The sequence below is a fragment of the Mobula hypostoma genome, unplaced genomic scaffold, assembly GCF_963921235.1.
Source record: "Mobula hypostoma unplaced genomic scaffold, sMobHyp1.1 scaffold_36, whole genome shotgun sequence".
In the NCBI taxonomy this organism is placed as follows: Eukaryota; Metazoa; Chordata; class Chondrichthyes; order Myliobatiformes; family Myliobatidae; genus Mobula; species Mobula hypostoma.
This window is the reverse complement of record NW_026948187.1, coordinates 1,803,633-1,830,842: the sequence shown is the minus strand read 5'-3', so window position 1 is coordinate 1,830,842 and position 27,210 is coordinate 1,803,633. Positions and strand designations below refer to the sequence as shown.

General features: G+C 43.5%; 2 protein-coding genes across 3 annotated transcripts in view; one reads left to right on the top strand and one right to left on the bottom strand.

Moving 5' to 3' along the window:
* The window catches only part of LOC134341616 (zinc finger protein 239-like), a 618,489-nt gene that overhangs the window by 185,425 nt on the left and 405,854 nt on the right, over positions 1-27,210 (bottom strand). The gene's annotated exons all lie outside the window — the stretch shown is intronic.
* The window catches only part of LOC134341537 (cell surface glycoprotein 1-like), a 97,984-nt gene continuing 81,581 nt past the window's right edge, over positions 10,808-27,210 (top strand). The window contains exons 1-8 of the mRNA XM_063039404.1: positions 10,808-10,922; positions 11,289-11,338; positions 17,148-17,292; positions 18,242-18,318; positions 19,227-19,406; positions 22,995-23,133; positions 23,448-23,524; positions 26,962-27,168. Coding sequence (XP_062895474.1) covers positions 11,290-11,338; positions 17,148-17,292; positions 18,242-18,318; positions 19,227-19,406; positions 22,995-23,133; positions 23,448-23,524; positions 26,962-27,168 — 874 coding nt within the window. The 5' untranslated portion in view covers positions 10,808-10,922; position 11,289. The remainder of the gene's footprint in view (positions 10,923-11,288; positions 11,339-17,147; positions 17,293-18,241; positions 18,319-19,226; positions 19,407-22,994; positions 23,134-23,447; positions 23,525-26,961; positions 27,169-27,210) is intronic.

The following is a 27,210-nucleotide window of genomic DNA, read 5'->3' as shown; positions in this document are numbered from 1 at the left end:
CTGGGGTGCACCAGTGTTCAGTGTAATGGAACTAGAGACGTTGCTGTCCATACGGACTGACTGTGACCTTACCGTTAAGAAGCCCAGGATCGAGTTACAGATCGAAGTGTTCAGACCCAGTAAGGACAGTTTCTGGGGTATAATGGTGTTAAATCAGTGGATTGATTCAAGTGATAAGCGGACTGGAAAGGGTCCAATGTAACCAGAGAATGGCTCTAATGCACTCTATGCCCAGCCACTCAAATAATTTCATAATGGTTGATGTTAATGGACCGGACGACAGTCATTTAGACAGGTTGCCGTCACCTCCTTAGGCACTGGGATGACGTTGCCATCTTGAAAACCGGGGGCAAAATGGACTGTTCCAGAGAGGTGTTGAATATATCTGTCAGCACCTCAGTTAGCTGGGCTGCTTTCAGAACCTGACCTGGTATATCATCGGGCCCTGCAGCTTTGCATGTATTGACCCTGGTCTTCCTCACCTCAGCTTCAGCCAGACAGAGTACCTGCTCCCCTGGTGCCTTTCTGGCCAGCACTCTGTTCTGTTCATCAAACTGGGCAAAAGACATTCAGACTGTTAGTGAGTGAAGCATCCTTGTCACTGACGTGCTGGGCAGATTTGTCTGTAATGCTCTGAATTCCCAGCCACATGTGCCTTGTTTCTCTGGTATCACTGAAGTGGTTCTGTATTCTCTGAGAATGCTCCTGTTTCACCTTCCTAGTGGAGTGGGAAAGCACAGTTCTTATTTCCCTGAGAAGTGTCACGTCTCCTGATCTGAAGGCAGAATCACAATCCCTCATCCATGCACGGATCTCTGAAGTAAACCATGGCTTCTGATTTGTCCTCGCATAGGTGTGCTTTGTGATGGTAAAATTCTCAGTACACATCTCTGCGTTTGCTGCTCACAGAATCCACATATTCCTCGATGTTAATGTGGTTGCCATGGGCAGCAGCCTTTCTGAACATACTATAGTTCCTGCTTTCAAAGCCATCCTGCAATGCTGAGATCAGTCCCTCAGAACTGGTTTGGCCAGTTTGATCAGTGCTGAAATTAGCATAACAGATCAGTGACCTGAGAGCCCAGCGTGGGGCAGAGGATCTGCTTTATCTGCAATTGGTGTGTTAGTATAAACCAGGTTCAGTGTATTTTCACCACTGGTAGCAAAACCAACATAGTGCTGGAATTTAGGCAGGTGATAGGTTTAAATCGCAGTCAGTGGGATTGGATGAAGTTTGTCTTTGACCTAAATATTAGGTTTAGCATTTCAACATTTTGGCTGAGTGAGGATAAAGTAAAAAGGAGAGTGCAGGAGAGGTTACAAAAGTCTCCTGAATGAATTAAAAAAACAAAAGGGATATTAACTTAACTGAAGCACAGTTAGAATTTGACAGCTATGACTGACATGGTGGAACATACACAAAATGCTGGAGGAGCTCAGCAGGCCAGTCAGCATTTATGGAAAAAAAAGTACAGTCAACGCTTTGAGTGGAAACCCTGTACCTTCTAGCTGATGGTGGCAGTGAGAAAAGAGCTTGGCCTTAGTGATGAGGATCTTTGATGTTTGATGTTATTTCTGTACAGCCATGATTCATGTAGATGTGCTCAATAGTTGTGTGGGTTTTACCTGTGATGTACTGGGCTGAATACACTACCTCTTGTTTGATTTTCTGCTCAAAGGCATTGGTGTTCCCAGACCAGGCCGTAACACAGCCAGTCGGCAGAGTTTGAACCACACAGCTATAGAACTTTACCAAGGTCTTTGATGACATACCAAATCACTGCAGACTCCTGTGGAAGTAGAGGTGTTGTCATACGTTCTTCACAATTATCTTTCTATAATGAGTACGGTACAGGTCCTCTGAGATAGAGATACCCAGCAATTTAAAGTTACTGACATGCTCCCCCTCTGATCCTCCAGTGATTCCTGGCCTATGGACCTCTGGTTTCCCTCTCCTGAAGTCTACTATCAGTTCTTTGGTCTTATTGACATGGTGTGAGAGGTTATTGTTAGGATATGACTCAGTCAAATGTTCTGACTCCCTCCTGTATGCTGATTCATCACCAACTTTGATGCAGCTCACAACAGTGGTGCCATCAGCAAACTTGTATATGGTGTTGGAGCTGTACTTTGCCACAGTCATAGAGTTCTGAGAGAGAATTGGCATTGGAGTTCATAATGGACCATTGGAAAATGTTGCTGGTGAGGTAGTGATGGGGGACAAAGAAACGGCAGATGAACTTCATGGGTACTTTGCTTCAGTCTTCTCTATGGGGAGAAAAAACGAGCCGTGTGCCAGTGGTCTGTGAGTTTTAGGGGACAGGAGAGAAAAGAGCATAGCAAAATCAAATGTCTTAAGGTGGATAAGTCACTTGGACCAGATGGACTATGTTCCAGATTCCAGAGAGGTTGCTGAAGAGATACTGGATGCATTGGTAATGATCTTTCAAGAATTACTTGATACTTGCAAGGTCCCAGAGAACTGGAAGATTACAAACGTCACGCCACTCTTTAAGAATGGAGGAAGGCAAAAGAAAAGAAATTATAGGGCTTTCACCTAACCTGACCTCGATGGGGAAATTGTTGGAGTCCATTATTAAGGGCAAAGTTTTGAGGTACTTGGAGTCTAATGATAAAGTAATTCAAAATCGTATGGCTTCTGTAAAGGGAAACCTTGCCTGACAAATCTGTTAGAGTTCTTTGAGGAAGTAACAAGTAGGTTGGATAAATGACAGGCAGTGAAAGTCATTTAGTTGGATTATCAGTATCCCATTTGATAATTTGATACTGATGAGGCTGTTTAACAAATTGAACTCCTATGGCATTACAGGGAAGATACTGGCATGGACAATGAATGGTTGACAGACAGGAGACCATGAGTGGGAATAAATGGGGCCTTTGCCTAATGGCTGCCAGTACCTAGTGGTGTTCCTCGGGGGTCAGTATTGTGACCTCTACTTACAGTGACCACTGCTTACACTTTGTTTGTCAATGAATTGGATAATGTAATTGATGGCTTTGTGGCAAAGTTTGTGGATGATACGAAGATAGGTGGAGGGATAGGTAGAGCTGAGGAAGCAATGTGATTACAGTAGGACTTAGGCAATTAGGAAGAAGGGGCAAAAAGTGGCAGATGGAATACAGTGTTGGAAACAAGATGTATTTTGATAAAAGGGACAACAGCACGGGCTATTATCTAAATGGAGAGAAGGCGCAAACATCAGAGGTACAGAGGGACTTAAGAGTTCTCGTGCAACATTCCCAGAAGTTTAATTCACAGGTTGTGTCTGTGGTAAAGAAGGGAAATGCAATGTTGGCATTTACTTCAAGGGGAATAGAACACAAAAGCAAGGAGATACTGGTTTGCCATTATAAGACGCTAGTCAGGCTGAGCTTGGAGTATTGTCAACAGTTCTGGGCCCATATCTCAGAAAAGATGTGTTGTCATTGGCGAGAGTCCAGAGAAGTTCACGAGGATGGTTCCAGGAATGAAGGGGTTGATATATGAGGAGTGTTTGGCAGCTTTCGGCCTTTTCTCACTGGAATTTAGATAAAAGCCCAAGGATCTCATTGAAGCCTATTGAAAGTTGAAGGGACTGGACATGGTGATTTTGGAGAGTATGTTTCCTATAGTGGGGGTACCCAGAACTAGACAGCACAGCCTCAAAATTGCAGGGCTGCCTTTTAGAACATAGGTAAGGTGGATTGTTTTAGCCAGAGGATACTGAGTCAGTGGAATGCTGTGCCACAGACTGCGGTGGGGGCCAGGTCCAGGTTTATTTTTAAGGCAAAAGTTCTCTGACCTGTCAGGGCGTCAAGGTATATGGCGAGAATGCAGGTGCATGGGGTTGAGTGGGATCCGGGATCTGCCATGATGGAATGGTGGATTAAACTGGATGGGCTGAATAGACTAATTCTGCTCATGTGCCTTCTGGTCTTACAGGATTGGGAAGATGTAGAATCCTCGTGGGTAAAGTTAAGAAACTGCAAAAGTAAAAAGACCCTGACAGGAGTTTTATGCCCGCTTCTGAACAGTAGTTAGGATGTCGGCTACGAATTACAACACGAGATAGAAAGCTAATGTAAAATGGGCAATGCAATGATAGCCATGGGGTCGTTCAATCTGCAGGAGCTTTGGGAAAAGCAGATTGGTACCGGATCCTGAGAGAATGAGTTTGTAGGATGCCTGCAAGATGACTTTTTAAAGCAGCTTGTTGTTGAGCACACTAGTATAAAGACAAGTCTGGATCTGGTCTTGTGTAATCAGACTGTGATCCTAATAAGATAGAATTCACCTTGCAGTTTGAATGGGAGAAGCTAAAATCAGATGTATCAGTATTACAGTGGAGTGAAGTGAACTACAGAGGCATGATTGTGGACCTGAACAAAGCAATTGGAAGGGGACATTACTAGGGATGACGTCAGAGCAGCAATGGCTGGAATTTCTAGGAGTAATTCAGAAGGCACAGGATAGATAAATGCCAAAGGTGAAAAAAAAGTTGTGAAGGGAAGATGATGCAAACACGAGGAAACCTACAGATGCTGGAAATTCAAGCAACACACATAAAAGTTGCTGGTGAACACAGCAGGCCAGGCAGCATCTATTGGAAGAGGTACAGTCGACGTTTCGGGCTGAGACCTTTCGTCAGGACTAACTGAGGGTCTCAGCCCAAAACGTCGACTGTACCTCTTCCAATAGATGCTGCCTGGCCTGCTGCGTTCACCAGCAACTTTTATGTGTGTTGCTTGAAGGGAGGATGAGGCAACTGTGGCTGAAAAAAGGATGTCAAAGTTTTGGGGAAATGGAAAATTCCAAATGTTACTTCACTCTTTAAGAAGGGAAACTTACTGACAGGAAATTATAAGCAACAGGAAACATGTAGATTGAGAACAAAGGACTATTCATTTCACTCACTCAGGTATCAAGTGTTGAAAGGCACAGATGCAAATTCACCCAGAGACTGGAGTGAGAGTAGTTCCTGGAATAGGGTAGCGAGGTGAATAGGGTAACAGTATGCCAGAATTTTGAGCATGTCAGGGGGTAGAGTGAGTGCGTGCTTCAAACACCATTTTTAAATTTGCCAATTGACAGCTGTTAGAAGAAGTTTAATGGTGCTGAGGTAGTGTGCTGGAGAGAGATAGTCAGCTAGGAGAGAGAGAAAGATAAAATAGAAAGGGGAGGGATTGCAAGAGAAGGTCAGACAGGTGCCAAGTAGTTTGTGGGGCTGAATATTCTGTTTCTCTGCAAAACATTCCAAATTATTTGCTCTTGCTTCCGTGGGCATTACAAATGTAATAGGAACGTCCCTCTGGTTAATTCTACTCTGTTCTCTTCTCCTATTTGTCAACGGATGCAAACAGAGGGGTTTCATATCCTAGAACGGGTAACGTTTGGTAAAACATCACGAGTTGAAACACAAGGTATTGCTACAATGTGAGGAGTTGGGGCGGGTGGGGGGTGGTGTAGTGAGAAAGTGTAAGACCGTAGAGCTGGGAGAGGAAGGGAGAGAGTCACAGAGTCATACAACACAGAACCAGGCCATGGGGATTTCACTTTGCACGTAGGTAAGCAAAATCAGATTAGTACTGGATCCCAAAAGAAGGGAATAGTAGAATGCCTACGAGATGGCTTGTGGTTGTGCCCACCAGGGAAAAGGCAGTTTTGGATTAGGTATTGTATAAAGAGCCAGTGATGAAAACATAACAGAATTAACCCTGCAGTTTGAGAGGGAGAAGCAAAAATCAGATTAAATTGTTATTACAGTTGAGTAAAGGAAACTACAAAGGCTTGATAGAGGAGGTGTCTGAAGTTTACTGGAAGGCAACACTCACAGGGGTGATGGTAGAAAAGCAATGGTGGGATGCTCTGGGAGCAATTTGTAAGGCCCAGGTTAAAGCAATCTGACAAGGGAAGTCAAAGAATGGATGGAAACAAAAGACAAGGGCTTATATACCAAAATTAGTGTGAAGCAATAGGATTGGGAAGCTTTTACAGACCAACAGAAGGCAACTTTAAAATGCAATCATGTGTGAAAAGTGAAATATGAGGGTAAGCTGTCCAAAATTATAAAAGTAGATACAAATAGATTTTTTCGGATATATAAAGAGGAAAAGAGAAGTGGTAGTGGGCATTGAAGCACTGGAAAATGATTCTGGGATGTAGTAATGGTGGACAACGAAATGATGGATGAACAGAAAATGTATTTTGTGTCTGTCTTCACTGTGGAAGAGAGTATGGCAGAAATTTGAGTGTCAGTGGTCAGAGTGAGTGTGGGTGCCTCAACCACCATATATAAATCTGCCTGTTGTAGGCAGAGTTTAATGGTGATGAGCTGGTGTACAGGAGTGAGATAGATCAGCTACACACAACTGAACATCTCTTCAGCAACTGTGGCATGCTGAATGCCGTTAGAGGTGCAAACGGACCTGGGAATCCTCATGGTTAAATTGCAAGTTGAATTGATGGTAAGGAATTTAAATCCAATATTAGCATTTATTTAGAGGACTAAAATATCAAAGCAAGGATGTAACACTGAGGTTTTATAAGGTATTTATTGGACTGCATTTAGAATATTGTAAGTTGCTTTGGGACCCTTACCTAAGAAAAGATGTGCTGGTATTGGAAAGCGTGCAGAGGAGGTTAATGAAAATGATTCTGTGAGTGAAAGGGTTAAAGTACACCTGAGGAGCATTCAATGGCTCTGTGTCTGTACTCACTAGAGTTTAGAAGAATGGGGGGAGGTGGTATGAGGAGAAATTCCTTTAGCTATGTGGTGGTGAATCTGTGGAATTCATCATCATAGATGGCTGGAAAGATCAAGTCTTCTTGTATAGATACAGCAGAGATTAATAGGTTATTGATTAGTAAGGGTTCAAATATTACAGGGAGATGCAGGAGAATGGGGTTGAAAGGGACAATAAATCAGCCCTGATGTTATGGCAGAGCAGATTCAATGGGTCAAATGGTCTAATTCTGTCCCAACGTTTTATGGAAAAATAACACGAGTTCAGAACTGTCATGTTCCCATCAATGTAAAGAACCAAAGGTAACAAGTACAGGCAACCTAAGATCGTGAGGGGAATGTCAAGGGTTAGGTAGAGAGAAGAAAGATATTTCATAGATACAGTAAGTATAAAAAGTATAGGGGATGGCTATAAAGGAAATTGGGATGGCAAGGAGAAAATCTAAATTGGAGAAATACAAATTTTGATGGCATCAGACGGGATCTGCTAGATGTGGTTTTGACAGAGTAGAGATGCCTGTTAGATGGGAGGCTTTCAAAAGTGAAATATTGAGTGTACAGAATCTGTATGCTCCTATTAGAATAAAAGTCAAAGCTGACAGGTTTAGGGTACTTCTCTTATTGAGAGATAATGAGGGCCTGGTAAAGCAAAAGGAGACTCAAATAAGATGTATGCAGTTCAGTGTTCAAAGTTCATTATAAATCCCTTATCAAAGTTGAGATGTATTGCATTTACAACCATGAGATTCATTTTCTTGTGGGCAAACGCAGTAAATACGGTGTGATGCCAAACCAAGTTATCAGATGATTGATGCTGAGAGAGATAAGGGAGACAATGGAGAAACATTCAAAATGTTAATCAGAGATGAGAGAGAGATTAACTGAAAAGAGACACAATTCAGAATATTGACAGACCGGTTGCTTTGTACCTGAACTGTTTGAAGTTTGATGGACAGACGATACCCCAGCAGGAGGATAAAAAGAACAGGTTCGCTAAGGCACGGGACACCATGAGATCACGAGATAACGAGACCCTGGAAGAGCGGTGTGCCCCCACAAGTTGGTGGAGTTTGGAGGTCTGGTTCGCGGGAACAAACCATAGACGCACAGGGTGTAAAGGTACGATTGGTGGGAACTTGGTGTGTGTGTCCGCCCTTGCCTGGGTGCCGGATTCACCGCAGAAGAACGGTCGTATCCGGAACGGAGGGGTCACAGTCGGTGACCACAGCGGGATAGAAGACATAAAAGGGTCCGCTCGAAACCAACTGCGAAGAACATCAAAGGTCTGCCTGAATCAAATTTGGATCCCCCCCCCCCTCTCTCTCCAACGGCACAACAGCGATTACTGCGAACTGCACTAAGCTGAACTGAACTCTGCGTCACTTAAGACTGATCACTTTACCCCTAGACTGCGATAGAGCTTGGTTGATTCCTATTACCCTAGTTCTGTGTACATGTGTGTATTATCATTGCTAACCTGTTGCATTTATATCCTTACGATTAGAGTACTGCGTTACTTATTTCTTTAATAAAACTTTATTAGGTCCTAGTAATCCAGACTCCAACGAGTGGTCCATTTCTGCTGATTTGGCAACCCAGTTACGGGGTATGTAACAACAGAAACGTGATAGAATCAATGAGAGACTGCATCCAATGGGATGGTCATACAGCCATTGTGCAAGGTGCAGCAAAACATGCAAATACAAACAGATAAAAGGATATAATAATAATAAATTAATAGACAGTAAATATCAAGATCATGAGATGAAGAATCCTTGAAAGGGAATCCATAGGTTGTGGGAACAGTTCACTAATGAGGCAAGGCATAATAACTGTTCCTGAAACTGATGATGTGACTCCTGAGGCAGCAGCGAGTGGAGAGCACAGCCTGGACGGTGGGGTTCCTTGATACTAGATGTTGCTTTCCTGTGACAAATTAGGAGAGCTAAAAGAGGACATGAGGTTTCTCTGTCAGACAAGGTAAAAGAAAATCCCAATGGCTTCTAAAGATACATTAAGACTAAAACGAGAGCAATGGTCAAAATTGGTCTTCTTAAAAATCACCTTGGTCATCTATGAATGGAGCCAGACCCAGACACAGACTCTGAAGAACTGTGGCAAAAGAGTAGTGAGGTCATGAACCATATCCAGATTGCAGAGGAGGAAGTGTTTGCTGTTTTGAGGCAAATAAGGCCTGTCAAGATGTCCCCTCAGCCTTTGTGGAAGGCTTGTGTAGAAGTTGCAGGGGTCCCGTTAGAGAGACTTCAAATATCCTTAGCCAAGGGAGTGTGCCAGAGGATTGGAGGATAGCTAACATTGTTCTGTTATTCAAGAAAGACTCTAAGAGTAAGCCAGAAATTTATAGACCAGTGAGCCTGACTTGTGCAAGGCAGGTCATATTTAACTGAACTTACTGGGTTTCCTGAGTACGTTACTAAGAGGTTGATGAAGGAAAGGTGGTGGATGTTGTTTATGTGGACTCTCATAAGACTTTATGCAACTTGCTACATTGGGAGGTTGGTCAGGAGGTTAATTTGCTTGGCACTCTAGATAACGTAGTCCATGAGATTTGACATTGTATTAGCGGGAGAGGCCAGACAGTGGTAGTGCGTTGGTTGTCTCTCCAACTAGAAGCCTGTAGCTAGTGGTCTCCACAGGGGTCAGTGCTGAGTCTGTTGTTTGTCATCTATAACAACAATCTGGATGATAACATAGTAAACTGGATCAGCAACGTTGCCACTGACTGTAAGATTGTGGGTGTAATGGACAACAAGAAAGGCTTGATCTGGGCCATTTTCTCAGATGCTCCAGCAAGATCTGGAGCATCTGAGAAAATGGGCTGAAAAGGGGCAGGTTGAATTTATTGCAGATAAGGGTGAAATGTTGCAGTTTGGAAGGACAAACCAGGATAAGACTTGCATACTGAATGTTAGGGCTCTGAGGTGTATGAATCAAGGAACCTGGAAAAACAGATTCATATCCTTGAAAGCAGTGTGACAGGTAGATACAGTTCTAAAGAGAACTTTAGGTACAATTGCCCTCATAAATCAAGGCACTGAGTATAAGACGTGATGTTATGTTAAGATTGTAAATAATGTTAGTGAAGCAGATTTCAAAGTAATGTGTGCAGAAAGGAAAGCGATCAATTACATTGACAGATCTGAGAGAAAATTTACGAGGATCTGAATTACAAAGAAAGTTTGAATACATTAGGAAATTATTTACCGGTGTGTTTAGCGGGAAAGATGAAATATTTAAGAAGAATCTGAGTGGGGACTTCACTCGGGGTGGTGTGAGAGGAATGAGCTGCCAACAGAAGTGGTAGAGGCAAATTTAATTGTAATATTTCGGTAAAGTTTGGATAAATGGATGAGATGAGAGATCATGGATGAGAGACGTATGGTCTGGGTGCAGGTAGCTGGAACGAGAGAGAAGAACAGGCTGACATGTGCTGAAGTTCCTGTTCCTATGCTGTAGTGCTCCATCACTCTTTGATCAACAAACCCCCCCCCCCCAGACAATAAATATCAACCTGATATTTGCCTTCCTAACTACTGCTGCCTCTTCCTGCAGTCTGAGATAAATGCTCTGTGGTGGACCAGTGTGATTGCACACTTACTTTTGTATAAAAGTCTTTGCATCTTTCATAAAATTATTTCTAAATCCCTTCTCAGTTACAGGCCCTGAACAAGGTCCACACCCTGGTAATAATCCATTGCCAACCTGACTGGGGGTTTATCCTGTGTCTACTCCCACTAATGTGTGCTGCCCATTACAGATGATATATAGCTTCCACTCCACGATTCTGACCCATTATAGACCTAACAACTGTTATCCTGTGACTATTTCATCTCCAGCACCTGTGTCCATTCCTGTTCCTCTGCTCAATACTGACCCATCAATGAACCCATGGTTGTAAGAGGAAGTTCATTGACTGGGAACAATAGCCTCTTCATTGCAAAGGCTCAGGACAGATGATGCTTGTTTGCTTTGCATAATTTTCCCAAACATACATCCACTGTTGCACTGCCCAGCTCAGACTTCATTGCTTCGAGAAGCCGACGCAGAAAGTAGTCGGCCTGTCGCTGAGCCTGACACCGCTCATAGCAGAGAGTGAGGAGGTTGTAGGTGGTCCCATCTCCCTCCAGTCACACATCGACACCTCATCGGGAGTCACACGTGAGTATACATCCTCACACATGCTATAGAACTTGAATTTTGTCTTGTGCTCCATTCGCATATGTGTGTGTTGCACAGGGACAGTGTGTGGGGGTGGGGGAAGAGAGTGTAAATAAATTAAAGCTGATGGATCTCCTCTGTCTCATCCGTCTGTGAGGGTTTCAGGAAGCAATTCCTCAGCTCTGTCTAGGGTCTCAATGAGGGAGCTCCCGTCTCTGTCTGTGGGGTCCCAGTGAGGGAGGGAGGTATCTATCCCACTATAGATCGATATCCCTTTTGATCCTCAGTTCCCATTAGTACTTACACTTTGTCCTCAGCCTCAGTGTGTTGTTTCTCACTGAGTTAATTCCAATCTTTCATTTCCAGAATGTTACCGGCTGAACTGAACATTTTGCTACGAATCCTGGGTTCTCTGGGTGAGTAATGTGTTGTAGGGACAAACTGCGTGCTGTGTACAGTAAGAGGAAGTAGATGTTATTTATTGTTTCTGTAGCTGAGCAGAGACAGCCTGTGTTTAATGGGGAAAAGTACTGCAGGACATGGGGAACATTATGAAGTCAGTTTGACACTGGAACATACAGCATTAAAGTTGGTGATCAGAAACATCCAGACACCCAGTTCGATAAACCAATATTAGGGAATGGAGGGAGATGGGGAGGCAGAGATCTTTCAGCAGAGAATTTCAGGCGAAGACAGGAGAAAGCATGGCTGGCAATGCAGTGTTGTTCCCTTAGTAGACTCTATGAAGTATTTATTTAGTTGATGGAGTCCACTTACATTTTCACTTGCTGGTCGTCTTCATATAGTTAAAATGATGATTTTACCAAAATTTTTATATTCAGAATATTCCTGTTTTTTTGACTAGGAAGTTTTTTGATTAGATTGATTCTATTATTCTATCTTGTATTTGGAATAATAAAAGACCAAGAATTAGTAAATGTCACTTACAAAAATTGAAAAAGGATGGAGGTCTTGCTTTGCCTAATCTAAGAATGTATTATTGGGCTGTTAATGTGTGATATGTCTTTTTGGTTATACTGGGTTGATAAGAGTGATCGGCCAATTTGGGTAGACCTGGAACTGAAAGTTGTAAAACAGTTTTATTTAACCTTGTTATTGGGAGCTCCTTTACCTATGCAATTAGTTAAAGTTATTAATTTAAAGCTATATCCTGTGATTAAGTATTCTTTACAAATTTGGCTCCAGTTCTGCAATTTTTTTAATCTTAAAAAATTTAAACTTTGTAATTTAATTTACCAAAATTACTTCCGTAAGCCTTCTTTGAGTGATCCAATTTTTTATTACTTTGAAAAAATAAAGGTATTAATTCTTCTTTGGATTTATTTAAAGAAGGTAGATTGATGTCTTTTGAACAATTAATTGATAAATATGCTCTGTCATACTCACACTTTCTGCAATACCTTCAAGTTAGACATTTTTTACAAAAATATTTAAGAAATTTTCCTTGCGTATTGGAGGCAGACCTGTTAGATACTATTAAGAGTATGAATCCTTTGATTAAGCGTTCTATTGGAAGAATTTATAATTTATTAATGGGATAAGCGTCCTTTGCCTAAGCTTAAACAGGATTGGGAAAAGGAACAATTTGACTTTTCTGATTGAGGATTGGGTGCGGATTTTGAAGTTGGTTAACTCTTCTTCAATTTGTGCTAGCCATTCATTGATTCAATTTAAAACTGTACATTGTTATCATTTGACAAAGGAGAGACTTTCTAAAATCTTTTCTAATGTTGATAGTCATTGTGATAGATGTAAAACTGAGAAAGCTACACTGACATTTTTTTTAGTCTTGTTCTATATTGGAACAGTTCTGAAAGTCTGTTTTTCAACAATTTCTAAAGCACGTAAAATTAATTTACAACCTAATAAATTAACTGTGCTTTTTGGAATAATTCCTCAAAATATTCATGGTATTTCTGTGTCTGACCAACATATTATTGCATTTGTCACATTGATAGCTAGGAGGGCCATTTTGTTGAAGTGGAAGGATACATCAGCTCCCACTTTATCACAATGGTTCTCTCAAGTGATGCTATGTCTTAGTTTGGAGAAAATTAGAAGTCGAACCTTTGAACCTTTATTTGATTTTGAGAAAAGATGGGGCTCATTTGCTCATTGTTATCATTCGAGTTAATTGATATAATTTTTCACGATCTAATTGTAAACTTTTTTAGTATATTTTCTTCCCGGCGGTTTGATGTTTATTTTTAGAAGCTTTTTGTATGATGCATGACTCTGGGGTTTGCACACCTAATGGGTTCTTTTTTTTCCTCACTTTTCTGCTTAGTAGGTTTTTTTTGTTATCACAAATTTTTTTTCAATCTTTAAGATAATGTTTTTTTTGAGACATTGTAAGTGTTGTTACTTCAATGTATTCATGTTATCTTTCCTGCATAATACAACAATAAAAAGATTTAGAAAGAAAGAAAGGCAATGCAGTGATTACACTCCAAGAGGCTTGAACTAGAGGGAGTGTTAAGAGGCTGGAGGTGATTACACTGGGAGGAAGTGGTGAGGCGATGTTGGGATGTGAAAGCAAAGTTGGGTTGTACATTATTTAACCAGATTAGTGAACACATGGATGTTTGGTGAAGGAGCCTTGGGACAATTTCAGGTACAGCCAGCAGAGTTTGTGAAGGACAGAGGACAGAGCGGGAGGTAGCTGAAGATGTGAATGAGAGGTGGACTGACGCAGAGGCAGAGCTGGGTGACGTCGCGGAGGCGGAGCTGGGTGACGTCGCGGAGGCTGAACTGGGTGACGTCGCGGAGGCTGAGCTGGGTGACGTCGCGGGGGCGGAGCTGGGTGATGTCACAGGGGCTGAGCTGAGTGACGTCACAGGGGCTGAGCTGGGTGACGTCACAGAGGCTCAGCTGGGTGACATCACAGGCTGAGCTGGGTGATGTCACAGAGGCGATTGTCATGGTGGGGAGAGGTGCGACTGGAGCCACATCTGTGACTGCAGCAGACCCGCTGGCTGAGGGAGAAGCCCCAGGAAGGGAGGTGCCTGTGCTCCTGGGCAAGGCTTGAGGAAGGACCAAGGGCTGTTCCAGTGACTCAGTTTAAACCTGACCTTCATGGAGTTTGCACGGTCTCCCTGTGACCATGTGGACTCAAAGGTTCTCTTGTTTCCCTCTCATGCCAGAGATGTTCACGTTTGGTTCAGAGTGAGGCAACATCTGTGGACAGGAATAAAGAGTCGATGTTTCAGTTCAGGACTCTTTATCAGGAATGCAGGTTTGATTGGTTAACTGGCCACTGTAAATGGTTCTTTGTGTGGTGGTGGGGTAGATCCTGAGGGGAGGTGTTGGGTACATCTGGATGATAAAAGTTGAATAGTGCTGGACTGGGGTAAGTTGGTGTTTGATGATCAGTGTTCACTCTGTGAGCTGAAGATCCACTTTCTGTGCAGGATATCCTGTATAAAAGCTGGAGCTTGATTGGTGAGATTCAGACAGGTTCTTGCCATTAGTCTAGGGGCATCCCTGCCCAGGTCTCCTTCAACCTGATGCATGAACATTGATTTCTCCTTCAAGTATTTTATTTCCCTCCGCCTTTTCCTTTTCTTTTATTCCCTAATCTGGCCTGTTACCTCCTTTCATCACTGTCGATCACCACCCCCTGCTGCCTCACTGTCCTTCACTTTCTCCCATGATCCCCTCTCCTTTCCTATCACGTTCCTTCTTCTCCAGCCCATTCCCTTTTCCACCCACATGGCTTGACTTATCATCTTCTAGCTAGTCCTAACTTCCCTCCCCACCCCCAGCCCCACCTTTTCTATTCTGGCATCTTCCTTTCCAGCCCTGAAGAGGAGTTTCAGTTTTAATAGTTGACTGTGTATTCATTTCTATTGATGCTGCCTGACCTGCTGAGCTCCTCGAGCATTATGCATGTGTTGTTCTTGCAATCAGTGTCACTTTATACACCCAGCATCCACTTTATTGGGTACAGAGTGTATCTAATAAAGTGGAGATGGGAGTAGAACCCAGTGTGGCCTTCTGCTGCTGTAGTCCACACACTTCAAGGTTCGACGTGTTGAGAGATGCTTTTCTGCACACTGCTGTTGTGACATGTAGTTATATGAGTTACTGTCTCCTGCTTGTCAGCTTGAACCTGTCTGACCATTCTGTGGCCACTTTCATCACCAAGGCACTTTCACCGACAGAACTGCTCCTCACTGAACATTTTCTGTTTTTGTTTTTGCATGATTCTCTGTAAACCCTAGAGACTGATGTGTGTTAAATCTCAGCTGTTTCTGAGAGTCTAAAACTATCCCCTCTGGCACCAATAATTCCATGATCAAAGTCACTTTGATCGCATTTCTTGCTACTCTGATGTTTGGTCTGAACAACAACTGAGCCTCTTGACTCTGCTTTTATGTATTGAGCTGCTGCTACATGATTAGCTAATTAAATATTTGAATTAATGAGTTAGTGATCCTAGCTCATTTTTCTAAACTCCAGCTAGAAAAACCCAGAGACATCAAATGCTCCTAATACTTTAACCCATTCATTCCCAGAATAAATCTTGGGAACTTCCTCTGGATCGTCTCCCACACCAGCATATCCTTTCTTAAATAAGGTGCCCAAGACAGCTCACAATCTTCCAAGGTTGGCCAAGCCTCCATATCACATCCTTGTTCATATATTCTAGCCCTCTCGAAAAAGAATGGTAACAGTTCATTTGCCTTCCTTACCACCGACTCAGCATGCAAGGTAACGGTTAGAGAATCCTGCACAAGGACTCACAAGTCCATTTGCACCTCTCATATTTTTTTTAAATTTTCTCCCTGCTCATAAAATTGACTATGCCTTTATTTTTTCTACCAAAGTGAATGAGCATACACTTCCCTACATTATTCTATCTGCCACTTCTTTGCCCATTCCCCCAATGTGTGTAAGTCCTCCTACACACTCTCTGCTTTCTCAGCATTACCTGTCCTCCACATGACTTTCTGAAAACTTAGCCACAACGCCATCAGTTCCATCATCCAAATCATGGCCATATAATGTAAAAAGAAATGGTCCCAAAACTGACCCTTGTTGAACACCACTAGTCATCAGCAGCCAGTCAAAAAGGCGCTGTTTATTCCATTTATTTTGCCTGCTTCAAGTCAGCCAATATTCTATCCACATTAGTATCTTTCCTGTAATGCCATGGGCCCTTATCTTGTTAAGCAGCTTCATGTATGGCAGCTTGTCAAAAACCTCAGATAAAACAAGTAAACAACATCCACTGACTCTCCTTTGTCTATCCTGCCTACTGTTTCCTCAAAGAAGTCCATCAAATTTACCTGGCAAGGTTTCCCCTGACAGAAACCATGCTGACTTTGGCCTACTTTATCACATGCATCCAACATCTTCCCAACCACTGAAGTCAGGCTAACTGGCCTTTGATTTCCTTTGTTTTGACTCCTTCCCTTCTTAATGAGCAGATAGACATCTGCAACTTTCCATTGCTCCAGAAACGTTCCAGAATCTAGTGATTCTTGAAAAATCAATCGTAATTCCTCCACAATCTCTCACTTGCCTCGTTCAGAACCCTATAGTTTAGCCATCTGGTCCAGGTGACTGATCTACCTGCAAACCTTTTCAGCTTCCCAAGCACCTTTTCCATAGTAATGGCAACTCTCTTCCCTCCCCTGACACTCTTAAAGTTCTGATGCAAAATACTCATAGAATTCATCCATCATTTCTTTGTGCTGCATTATTACCTCTCTGGTGTTGTTTTCCAGTGGTCCAATATCCATTCTTCCTTCTCTTTTCTCTTTATATATCTGACAAACTCTCTTGGTTTGCTCTTTGATGTTATAGTCAAGCTTACCTTCATATTTCATCTTTGCTCTCATTTTTTTCAGTTGACTTCTGTTGATTTTTGAAATTTTCCCAATCCTTGACCTTTCAACTAATGTTTGCTCTATTATATGCCCTCTCTTTTGCTTTAATGCTGTCTTTAACTTCCCTTGTCAGCCACGGTTGCCTTATTGTCCCTTTAGAATATCTCTTCATCTTTAGGATGTATATATACTGTGCCTTCCCGAATTGCCCCCAGAAACACGTTCCCTGCATGGCCACATAGTTTCTTCCTGGTTCTCCTCTTTCCTCCAACATCACAAAGACTTGTAGTAATGGAGTTGTGTGGGGGACAGCAAAGGCTGAATGATCAGTGAATACTACATAAAAACAGGTCATCGTTCTGTCCCTCAGTTGCAGCCTCCATCACTGGTGATCCGTGTGTGAATCACACCATCCTGGATCAGCCCTGGAGGAGCTCGAATTGCTCTGAAACTCGGTGCAGTGGTCAGTGGATGGATGATGGAGACCTTACGGAAGGATGGTACAGATTTAGCAGGTGAGGTTCGTGAGGCTCAGCAGCTTCTGCTGCTACTTGCATCCCCTGGGTTCCCAGTCTCATCCAAATGGGATGGTGCCAGTGAATTCTCCATCTTCTTCCTGGCTGTTTCTATATACTATATTGTGAGGTAGCAATATAAATTGCCCTCTAGATTCCCTAGCCAAAGCAAATGTATCAGTTGGCAGGGTAGATGTACCCAAGGAGGTGTAAGGAGGTCCTTCCCTCCGCTAGCCTGCAGGTCACCCTTGGCCAAGGTGTCCCACCTGCTTAGACCTCACCACGTCCCCCCCACCGCCCCCACCACTGATCTGGGACACATGAAGCTAGTGGAGCAGATAGTGGATGGTTATATAGCAGTTGGTGCATATCCCAGGTCCTGTTTTTGTGACCACTGATGCCAGCAGGCAATCTCTGAAGAGTATGGATATGGCTGGGGTCACCATCTTGTAAAGATACTGCCCAGTAGAAGGGAATGGCAAATCACTTCTGCAGAAAAGTTTGTGAAGAGCAATTGTGGAATGACCTTGATCGGCCATGGTCATATGACACAGCGCATTATAATAAAAAATGTAAATGAGTCAGTTGTGTTTTGTAGGTATTTTTTGGTTAGAGGAGGTGGTGAATGGTACTGAAAGGATCACTTTCCAAGGGTACAGTCTGAACTTGATGGGCTGAATGGTTTCCTTCTGCATTTAGACTGTATATGATGAGGGTAAAATGTGATAGAATGAGTCGGGCAGAGAAGCGAGGAATGTCACTTCTTTTGGGGGGGGCAGGGAAGAGGAAACTCCCTCACTCATCTTTGAGGAAATGGTTATTTGCACAGGAATTTGGAAGAGACAGAGGACAAATGGAGTTTCCTGTGATCTGACCAGAGCTGGGCAGTGTGTGGATATAATAGACCACAGTTCCTGGTCTGGGACTGACTGTCTGATCATTGTTTCAGTCATGGAAATGTGAAGATCCCCGAGACTACGGTTCCATTCTTTCACTGCTCTACATGGAGTCCAGGCTGGTTAAAAGGTAGGTTTACAAGAATTTACCACAGTTATTATTGAGTAGGGTAAGGTTGAAAATCTCTGTCTCTTATGACCTGGAGGGCTATGTTGGTTGGAGTCAGGGCTTTAGTTGGCTGCAGTAGGGTAATCAGTAGAGTTCACGGAGGGGTTTCCTCACAGTTACTCAGTCTCCACTCCAGTTGTGGATCTTTATGGAGTCCAGAGGAGGGGCGGCTTTGCAGGAGTGTTGTGGATCAACCTTCTTGACCCTCTTACAGATTGAATATAGCATCACTTCAGTCAAAGTTCTTCTTTCATTAAAAATTCTCTTTTGCCCTTCACGACGATGGTGTTTAGGCCAGCAATGAAAGCCCTCCATTGCCCAATTCCATTCCGATATCCTGTGATCTTATGGACAGGATTTCACAGCCTTTTTCTATGCCACGGATCCCTCTCATTAAGACCATAGGAGCAGAATTAAGCCATTTGGCTCATGGAGTTCACTCCACTATTCAATCATGGCTGATCCATTTTCCCCTCCTCTGCCCCACTCCCCGGCCTTCTCCCCGTAACATCTGATGCCATGGCTAATCAAGAATCTTGCAAGCTCCACCTTAAATACATCCAGTGACCTGACCTACACAGCTGCCTGAGGGGGGTCTATGGCCCTCAGGTTGGGAGCCCCTGTCCGAGGACATTACCAGCATGAAGTGACCTCAGGGTACATGGATTGAGGGGAGTGGAACGTGAACTTTTGACTGAGAATGGAACGGTCCTTGGGTTGTGAACCACTGTGCTTTGGCAGGTACTGATATCATTCCCGACTGTACCATGGGAGCAGATTCATTTTATCGTGATTGTAAACCTTATTCCAGGTCCCCATCCCGATGTGGGAGTGGGTTCATTTTACGGTGTTTATAAACCTCATTCCAGGTTCCCATCCTGATGTGGGAGATGGCGAAGTGACCCGCACTATCTGTTTCAACTGGGTTAAAGACAACCCGCAGAGAGAGACTTGCACCAAGAAAATGGACATCAGGATCAAAAACTGCACAGCTTACTTTGTGTACGAGTTGAAGCCGACACCTGGTTTATACAGTGTGTATTGTACAGGTATGTCTCTCTTCATATCGGCTCTGTACATCTGTGTGTCTGTGTGAAACAGTGAATTACTGGGCCATCCAAATCTTTCAACAGCCAGAGTGGTCTGAATTTTCCAATTGGCCATCAGTGATCAGCTCACTTAATTTTCCCTGACCTCCAGAATGAAACAAGATCCTGTGTCTGAACTCAGTGCCTTGACCAATAAAAACAGGTATTCCATAAGCCACCTCAACCACATTATCGACCTGTGTAGCCAGTTTCAAGGAGGTACGAACCAAGATCCCCAGATCCCTCTGCTCAGCAACAATGCTGAGGACATTCCCCTAAACAATGTACTGTCTCTTTCCTTTTTCAGTTTGTCTGAAAGCTTCAGGTATTGAAACTTTGTGAAAATTTAAATGAAGCTGAGTCACAGCAGTTTTATTGAACACAGTAAAGCACACCAAACACTCCAGCAGAAAACATCAATGAAGAATGACTATTAAGAGGCTGGGAATTTATCCTGATATCTGTGTACACTAACAGCTAAACTAGGAGAGGGTGGCTATTCCCTGCAGGGCTTTCCACATTGAAATACAAAACCTGAATGCAGGTCTTTTTTTCTGGTGTGGAAGATGATTGTCAGAGTCAACACACAGAATGGGAGCTGAAACAGAGGCTGTTCTTTGAGTTTTGTGGACACCATAAGACTGTAAGATATAGGAGAACAAATAGGCCATTTGGCCCATCGAGTCTGCTCTGCGATTTCAACATGGCTGATCCATTTCCCTCTCAGCTCCAATCTCCAGCCTTCAGGTCCATAATCTATCAACCTCTGCCTTAAATATACCCAATGACTTGGCCTCCACACCCTACTGTGCCAATGAATTGCATCTCTGGCTAAAGAAATTCCTCCTCATCTCCATTCTAAATGGACATATTGTATTTGTAGTTATTTTTTTTCTTACATCCAATGGACTAAACACCTTTATGTTGCATCTTCAGCGCATTGTACAAGCTATAAAGAAGGGAAATGTGGGAGGATATTGCCCAACACTAGCACTGCGTATTTCAAACAAGAGAAAATCTGCAGATGCCAGAAGTCCAAGGACCACACACAAAATGCTGGAGGAACTCAGTGGGCCAGACAGCATCTATGGAAAAGAGTACAGTCGACATTTCAGGCTGACACCCTTTAACAGGACTGGAGAAAAATAGATGAGTAGATTTAAAAAGTGGGTGGAGGGGAGAGAGATAAACACAAGGTCATAGGTGAAACCAGAAGGGGAGTGATGAAGGAAAGAGCTGGGAAATTGATAGATGAAAGGGTTACAGGGCTGAAGAAGTGGGAGTCTAACAGGAGAGAACGGAAGGCCATGGAAGAATGAAAAGAGGAGGAGCATCAGAGGTAGGTGATGGGCAGGCAAGGAGAGAGGGAAAAGGGGATGGGGAAAACATCAACTGTACTTTGTTTCCATAGACGTTGCCTGGCCTGCTTAGTTCCTCCAGCCTTTTGTGAGGATTGTATACCTAATTGTTGTGTATACATGTATGTATAGTCAGATCAATGTACGGTCAGATATACAATCAGATCAATGTGCTGATGGCATGGTGTAAAAAGCTGTCCCGGAGCCTGTTGGTCCTGGCCTTAATGCTATGGTACCGTTTGCCAAATGGCTATTCTGAGGCTGTGCCGTCTGTTCTAGACTCCCCTACCACTGATCACATCCACTGAGACAGGGGCTATGGTGACATCACTGGCAGTGTTTATCTCTGTTTTATTTTAGTGTTTCAGGATTGTTTTTTTTAAAACTCTTATTCATGGGGCAGTAGATTGTCCTGGTGCATTTGAACGTTGGTGAGTTAGAGACGATTGTTGCAGGGACACCAGCCTTTCGGTCCATTAAGAATGTGCTGACCCATTCTCATCAATGCTGCGTAGATTACAGTTTGCTCTCCCCACATGCACGTCACTCGACCATATACCAGAGCAGTATATGGTGGCTAATTAATCTACATATTTTTTAAAAAAGCACCAGGTGAAATGTGGTTACTAACAGAAGGTGGCAAATATCATTCACTGAGGGATGACCGGGTTTAAAATTGGTTCATTAGCCTTCCCAAGGGGAAGGGAAGAAATGGGAGGTCTAAGTGCTGAGGTGAAAGGGAGGTGGTGATAATGACAATCATGTGCGATTAACAGCCCGCTAACAATGGATAGCACAACACTTTACAGTACCTTTAACCCAGGTTGAGCAAGGTTCACCAGAATGATTCCAGGAATGAAGGGGTTAACATACGAGGAGCATTTGGCAGCTTTGGGCCTGTTGTCACTGGAATTTAGAAGACTGCAGGCGAATCTCAATAAAACCTGCCGAGTGTTGAAAGGACTAGATGGGGTGGATGTGGAGAGGATGTTTCCTCCGTGGATGCATCCAGGTCTAGAGGACACAGTTCAAAATTGAGAACAGAAGTAAGGAGGATTTTTTTTAGCCAGACAATGGTGGATCTGAAGAATGCTGTGCCACAGACTGCAGAAGTTGATAGTTTCCTGATTGGTCAGGGCGTCAAAGGATATGGTGAGAGGGGCTCCGGGATGCAACGGCAGAGCAGACTTGATGGGCTGAATGGCCTGATTCTGCTCCTGTATCTTATGGTCTTATGTTGCCTGCAAGGAGTTTGTACATTCTCCCTGTGACAGCATGGGTTTCCTTGGGTGCTCCAGATTCCTCCCACGGTCCAAAGATGTACCGATTGGTCATTGTAAATTGTCCCACAGTTGGGATCGGGTTAAATTGAGAGATTCTGGCTGATGCAGAACGAAGGGCTGGAAGGGCCTGTCCACACTGTATCAAAAAAATAAAAATGGAAACATAAATAAATAAAATGTTTTCGTGATATCATTCTGGAGAAACATTTTTATTATTTCTTAATGCATGCATTACTAAATGACAATAAAAGGGGAACTGCGGGTCCTCATAATCATAAAATCTGAGAATAGCAGAGAGACATTGTAATGGTGGTACTGAATGGAGGAGAGACAGCGAAGAGTAGCAGAGCAATGGACAGGATTGAGGAGAGGTTGCAGGAGTGTTGCAGGGAACAGAGGTGGGCTGATGGGTGAGAGGAAGAGTGTGGATGGCACTTGTTACAGGGGAGAGAGTGCTGGGCGAGAGTGTAGCTGGGAATGAGGATAACACTGGGGAATGGTGATGGGAAGTGGTGACATGACCCTCAGGACTTTGATCAGCATCAGAGTGCAGAATGCAGGTGACCATTTCAGCAGAAATTGATGATGGGGCTTCCTGCATTACCACAACTCTGAGTGCAGTTGACTAACGTTCTCCAGTACACCCAGGGTGAATGGCTGGGGCTGCTCTTTCTGTTCCCCATCAGTTTATCACTGGTGTGAGTTTGTGGGTGTGATGGACCAAGTGCAATGGAGCCAAGTTGTGGAATGAGGCAAAGTTTCCACCATTCATTTGTGGGATTGATCACTGATTGGAGAACAAGACTGTTGCTTGTCCTGTGGGGATGGTGGAAGTGGGCTGTGTGAATAAGATGTTGTGTGATATCAGGTGACCCTAAAAAACTAATCATTGCCACCCTGTCCCTCAGTTACAGATTCCGCACTGGGTGATCCGTGTGTAAACTACAGCATCTTGGATCAGTCCTGGAGGAGAATGAATTCTCCCAGCACGAGTGGAGAATGTATGTCCGACAAAAGTCTTGAGCAAGGATGGTACAGATTCAGCAGGTAATGAGGGAATAATGACTTCAAACCCAGCATGAAGGGAGATTGAAGGGTCTGGGAAGGGGAATTGCTGGAAGACCAGATTGTCGGTCGTCACAATGGGGCAGCGGGCAACTGTAGGGCTAAGAGAGCTGACACATTCTGCACAGTGAGTGAGTGACCTGGAGGGAGAAATGGAAAATAGGGATGGAGAATTAAAAAAGAAAATTAGATGGCATGGGGGAAGGTTGAAAGCAGACAGGGTGAGGATAGGGTTCAATTCTCAAAGTGAATACTCTGCCTCAATTTGGGAATCCATTCTCCAATTGTTATTTCAGTTCTGGCAGATGGAAACTCCCCGAGACAGCAGTTCCACAGGGTTGTTGCTGCAGGAAGAGACAAGGCTGGTTGGAAGGTAAGCTCGGAGTTCACAACAGTAGGGCTTAGTTTTCCTGAGAGGAGGGTCAGAGTGATGACCCAGGTCTCTGCACAAGACCCTAAGCAAGGACACTGATCTCCACGTCTCTGAAAGATGCATCCCACAGTCACACAAACCATACACTAGTTTTGAATCCTCATGGAGTCTGACAGTGGAGTGCCATCTTCTTGTTCTTCTCTGGCAGTGGTGTTGTGGGTCTGCCTGCTGACCACACTGAGGCTACGGACTGGAACAACTGGGTTCCTGATTCAGCTGTGGATTCACTTTTGTAAACTTCAGTTCAGAAAGCCATCTTCTTACTTTTATTGTTTGTAACATCGGATGGTTGACTATATTTTTTAAAAAAACTGGTTCTATAGTTTTTTCTATTATTTGGGATTGGCTGTAGGGAGACAAATCTCACAGTTGTCTATAGTATGCATATTTTGCTATTAAATGTACTTTGACCTTTGAGCTTTAACATCGCTCCAGATCACACCCAGGAAAGATTTTGTATCTCCATTGCTTGCCGTTGAGGAGCAGTTCCCAAACAGCCCGGCCTGTCTCAGGGCACCCAGAGATCATGAACTAATAGAGTTACTGAAAGTGATGCTGTTTCTATTTCAAATCGTGTAAATTCAGCTTTTCATTGCTGATTATCTGTCTTTAATTTGTGCTTTCTTAATCTTTGTGTTCCAATTTGTTTTTGTTAAATTTATATTTGAATTGTTTGAATTTTAAGATTAGATGTAAAATGTTTTCTCAAGTACAGAAACACATATATTTATAATATTTGCAGTAAGTATGGTCAGGGTATGTTGTAAGTAAAAATAGAATAAAAATTTATTTCTTTACTTTGTGATAAGTGGAGGTCCCTCACATTTCAAATCTGCACTGGAGAATCATTGAGAGGTTGTAAAGAAGTTTAAGTCCCTCAATATTGAGTAGTACCGGAACTTTATTGTTGTCCTTCACCACAATATGGTTTCAAGACCAGTGAATGTCTCTGAGTATCAGTGAATCTCGATAGTCTTTGAGTTTCTTATCTGGTTAGCCTGGGTAGTGGCTTTGTCGCTGTTTACTCCTCAATCACACTTCATTTACTTATGCACACCACTGTTCTGAAGTTCGAACACAGAAATACCATTTCTGTATGGAAATTGACTAGTGGTTACAGATATTGACCAATTGGTAACATTGTGTTTGATCAAACCCCTATTTGCATGATGAATCTCGAATCGCACAACAATAATACTGATACTAATCATCAATATAACCAATACATTAAAAAAAAAGGCGTCTGTTAGTCTTGCGAGACCATGGATCTGCACCTGGAAAGTCTTCGCTCTCCAGGGTGCAGGACTGGGTAAGGTTGTATGGAAGACCGGCAGTTGCCCATGCTGCAAGTCTCTCCTCTCCACGACACTGATCTTGTCCAAGGGAAAGGCATTAGGACCCATACAGCTTGGCACCAGTGTCATCGCACAGCAATGTGTGATTAAGTGCCTTGCTCAAGGACACAACACGCTGCCTGGGCTGGGGCTCGAACTCACGACCTTCAGATTGCTAGTCGAATGCCTTAACGACTTGGCCACGTGCCCACCCATAAAAGACCCATGATACTCAGAATTAATATACAGTAACTGTTACCCTAGAATCCTTCATTTGCATTCTTGTAATGACAAATGGCTCCAGTCCCCTGCTGTGCCAAGTGAAGCTACGCTCTTCAAAGACTTCTCTTCAGAGACTCATCTTGCTCTAACCCACTTTATCCTCCATTGGCTCTACACTTTAACTTCCTTAATTGCTCCCTCTTTCACCATTCACCCATTGCTGTTTTCCTCTCTCATCTCAACTCCTTACCTGCCCATTACCTTCTGGTGCTCCTCCCCCTTCCCTTTCTTCAATGGGCTTCTGCCCTCTCCTGTCAGATTCCCCTTTCTCCAGCCCTTTATCTCTTTAAGCAATCAACTTCCCAGCTCCTTACTTCAACCCTCCCCCTCTCCCGGTTTTACCGATCACCTACCACCTTGTACTTCTTCCTCCCTTCCCCCACCTTACTGTCCTGTCTTCTCATCTTTCATTTCCCCAGTCCTGATGAAAATTCTCGGCCTGAATCACTTACACTTTTCCATAGATGCTGCCTGGGCTGCTGAGTTTCTCCAGCATTTTCTGCACGTTGCATAAACTACCTTTGCCTGAACACTACCTTAACCCTTGTCTTGCTGCATCTTCCAAAACTTCCCTGACCGCCAGGGTACACCTGGAGAACTACAAGGCCTTAGCACCTGAAGAACCACAAGCCCTTAGCAGCTGGAGCCAGCTTTAGACAGTGAACTAATCATGTTTATTTTGGTATTATGGTTAACTGCAATAAGTGTTGAACGTGTGAGCATCTCTCTGTGAAACAATGTTTTGTTTGAAATGTGATCATTTGGCCTGGTGGTGCATCTTCACCAGCTGTCTCTTGTGCATCAGGGGTGATGCTGGAGTTTCTAGTCCAGGCCCTGGGCCCACAGGCTCTCACCAGCAGGGGCTTGTCTCAGAGACCTGGATCTGTAGCAGCGAGTTTGGATTGCAGGGTGGGGTGGTAACAGTTTGCTATTGACAGAGGCCAGAGCAGATCATGGGTGAATCTGAAACACTGCATTAAAATGGTCCACATTCACATTTCAGATGGGGCTGGGCACAATTTACTATGTTTGCCATCTGGTAAGATGGCAGCACACACAGATGCAGAGCCAATAAAATCTGTCTTTTTTAAAACATCTTTTCTTTCATTCACAAGCTGGACATTAAGAATTTCTTCAAGTACTGCAGGTCTACTCCATCAGCGTGTTGCTCCTTGGTGGAGGAACTAGACTTGTCGGGGTCCGTGTTGCTGTTAGAGTTGGTTTGCAAAGGTGTTGTGCAGTCTGACAGAATGTGATAGAGTTTTACTTGTTTCTCCTATGATCGCAAGGCCCTGTTGGACATTGGTAATATGGAATGCTGGATGTCTGGTTCACTGGTTTATTGGTGGGATCAACTGTAGTGAGGACCGGGCATCATGCTGTGGTGTCGCCTGTTTGCAGCCGTCCAGGAGAGAGACATTGGAGTCAGTGCCGGAGACGGTGTGACGTTGCAGCCATGTTGGCATCGGTGCTGCCCTCTAGTGGCCACTCAGTGGAAGATGAGCTGGATTGGGTTCGACTGCATATTGCTGCGGGCTTGCTCTTGCCAACACATTCATGGGCTCGGGGAATTGGGCTATATTATATTATTGAGTGATTGTATGTTTAACTGCTATCTGATATATATGTTATATGTGCCTTGTGCTGTGTATTTCTGTTGGCACTGTTTTCTTTCACTTTGGCCCTGGAGTAACATTGTTTTTTTTGGCTGTATTCATGGATGGTTGAATAATAATTAAACTTGTATTAACCTTATTCCAGGTTCCCATCCCGCTGTGGCAGAGGGGGAGGTGATGAGAAGGGTTTGCTTCACCGAGAATGGAAACACAAATCCTGAATCTGTTGTGAGTGGACAGGGCACGAGTCAAAACAGCAACGCTTGTCTGGACATTAAGATCAAAAATTGCATTGGCTACTTTGTGTATCTGCTGAAGCCAACACCTAGTAATCACACTGTGTACTGCACAGGTATGTCACTGTTCTCATTCACACAGAGGTGTAAGGGGTGAG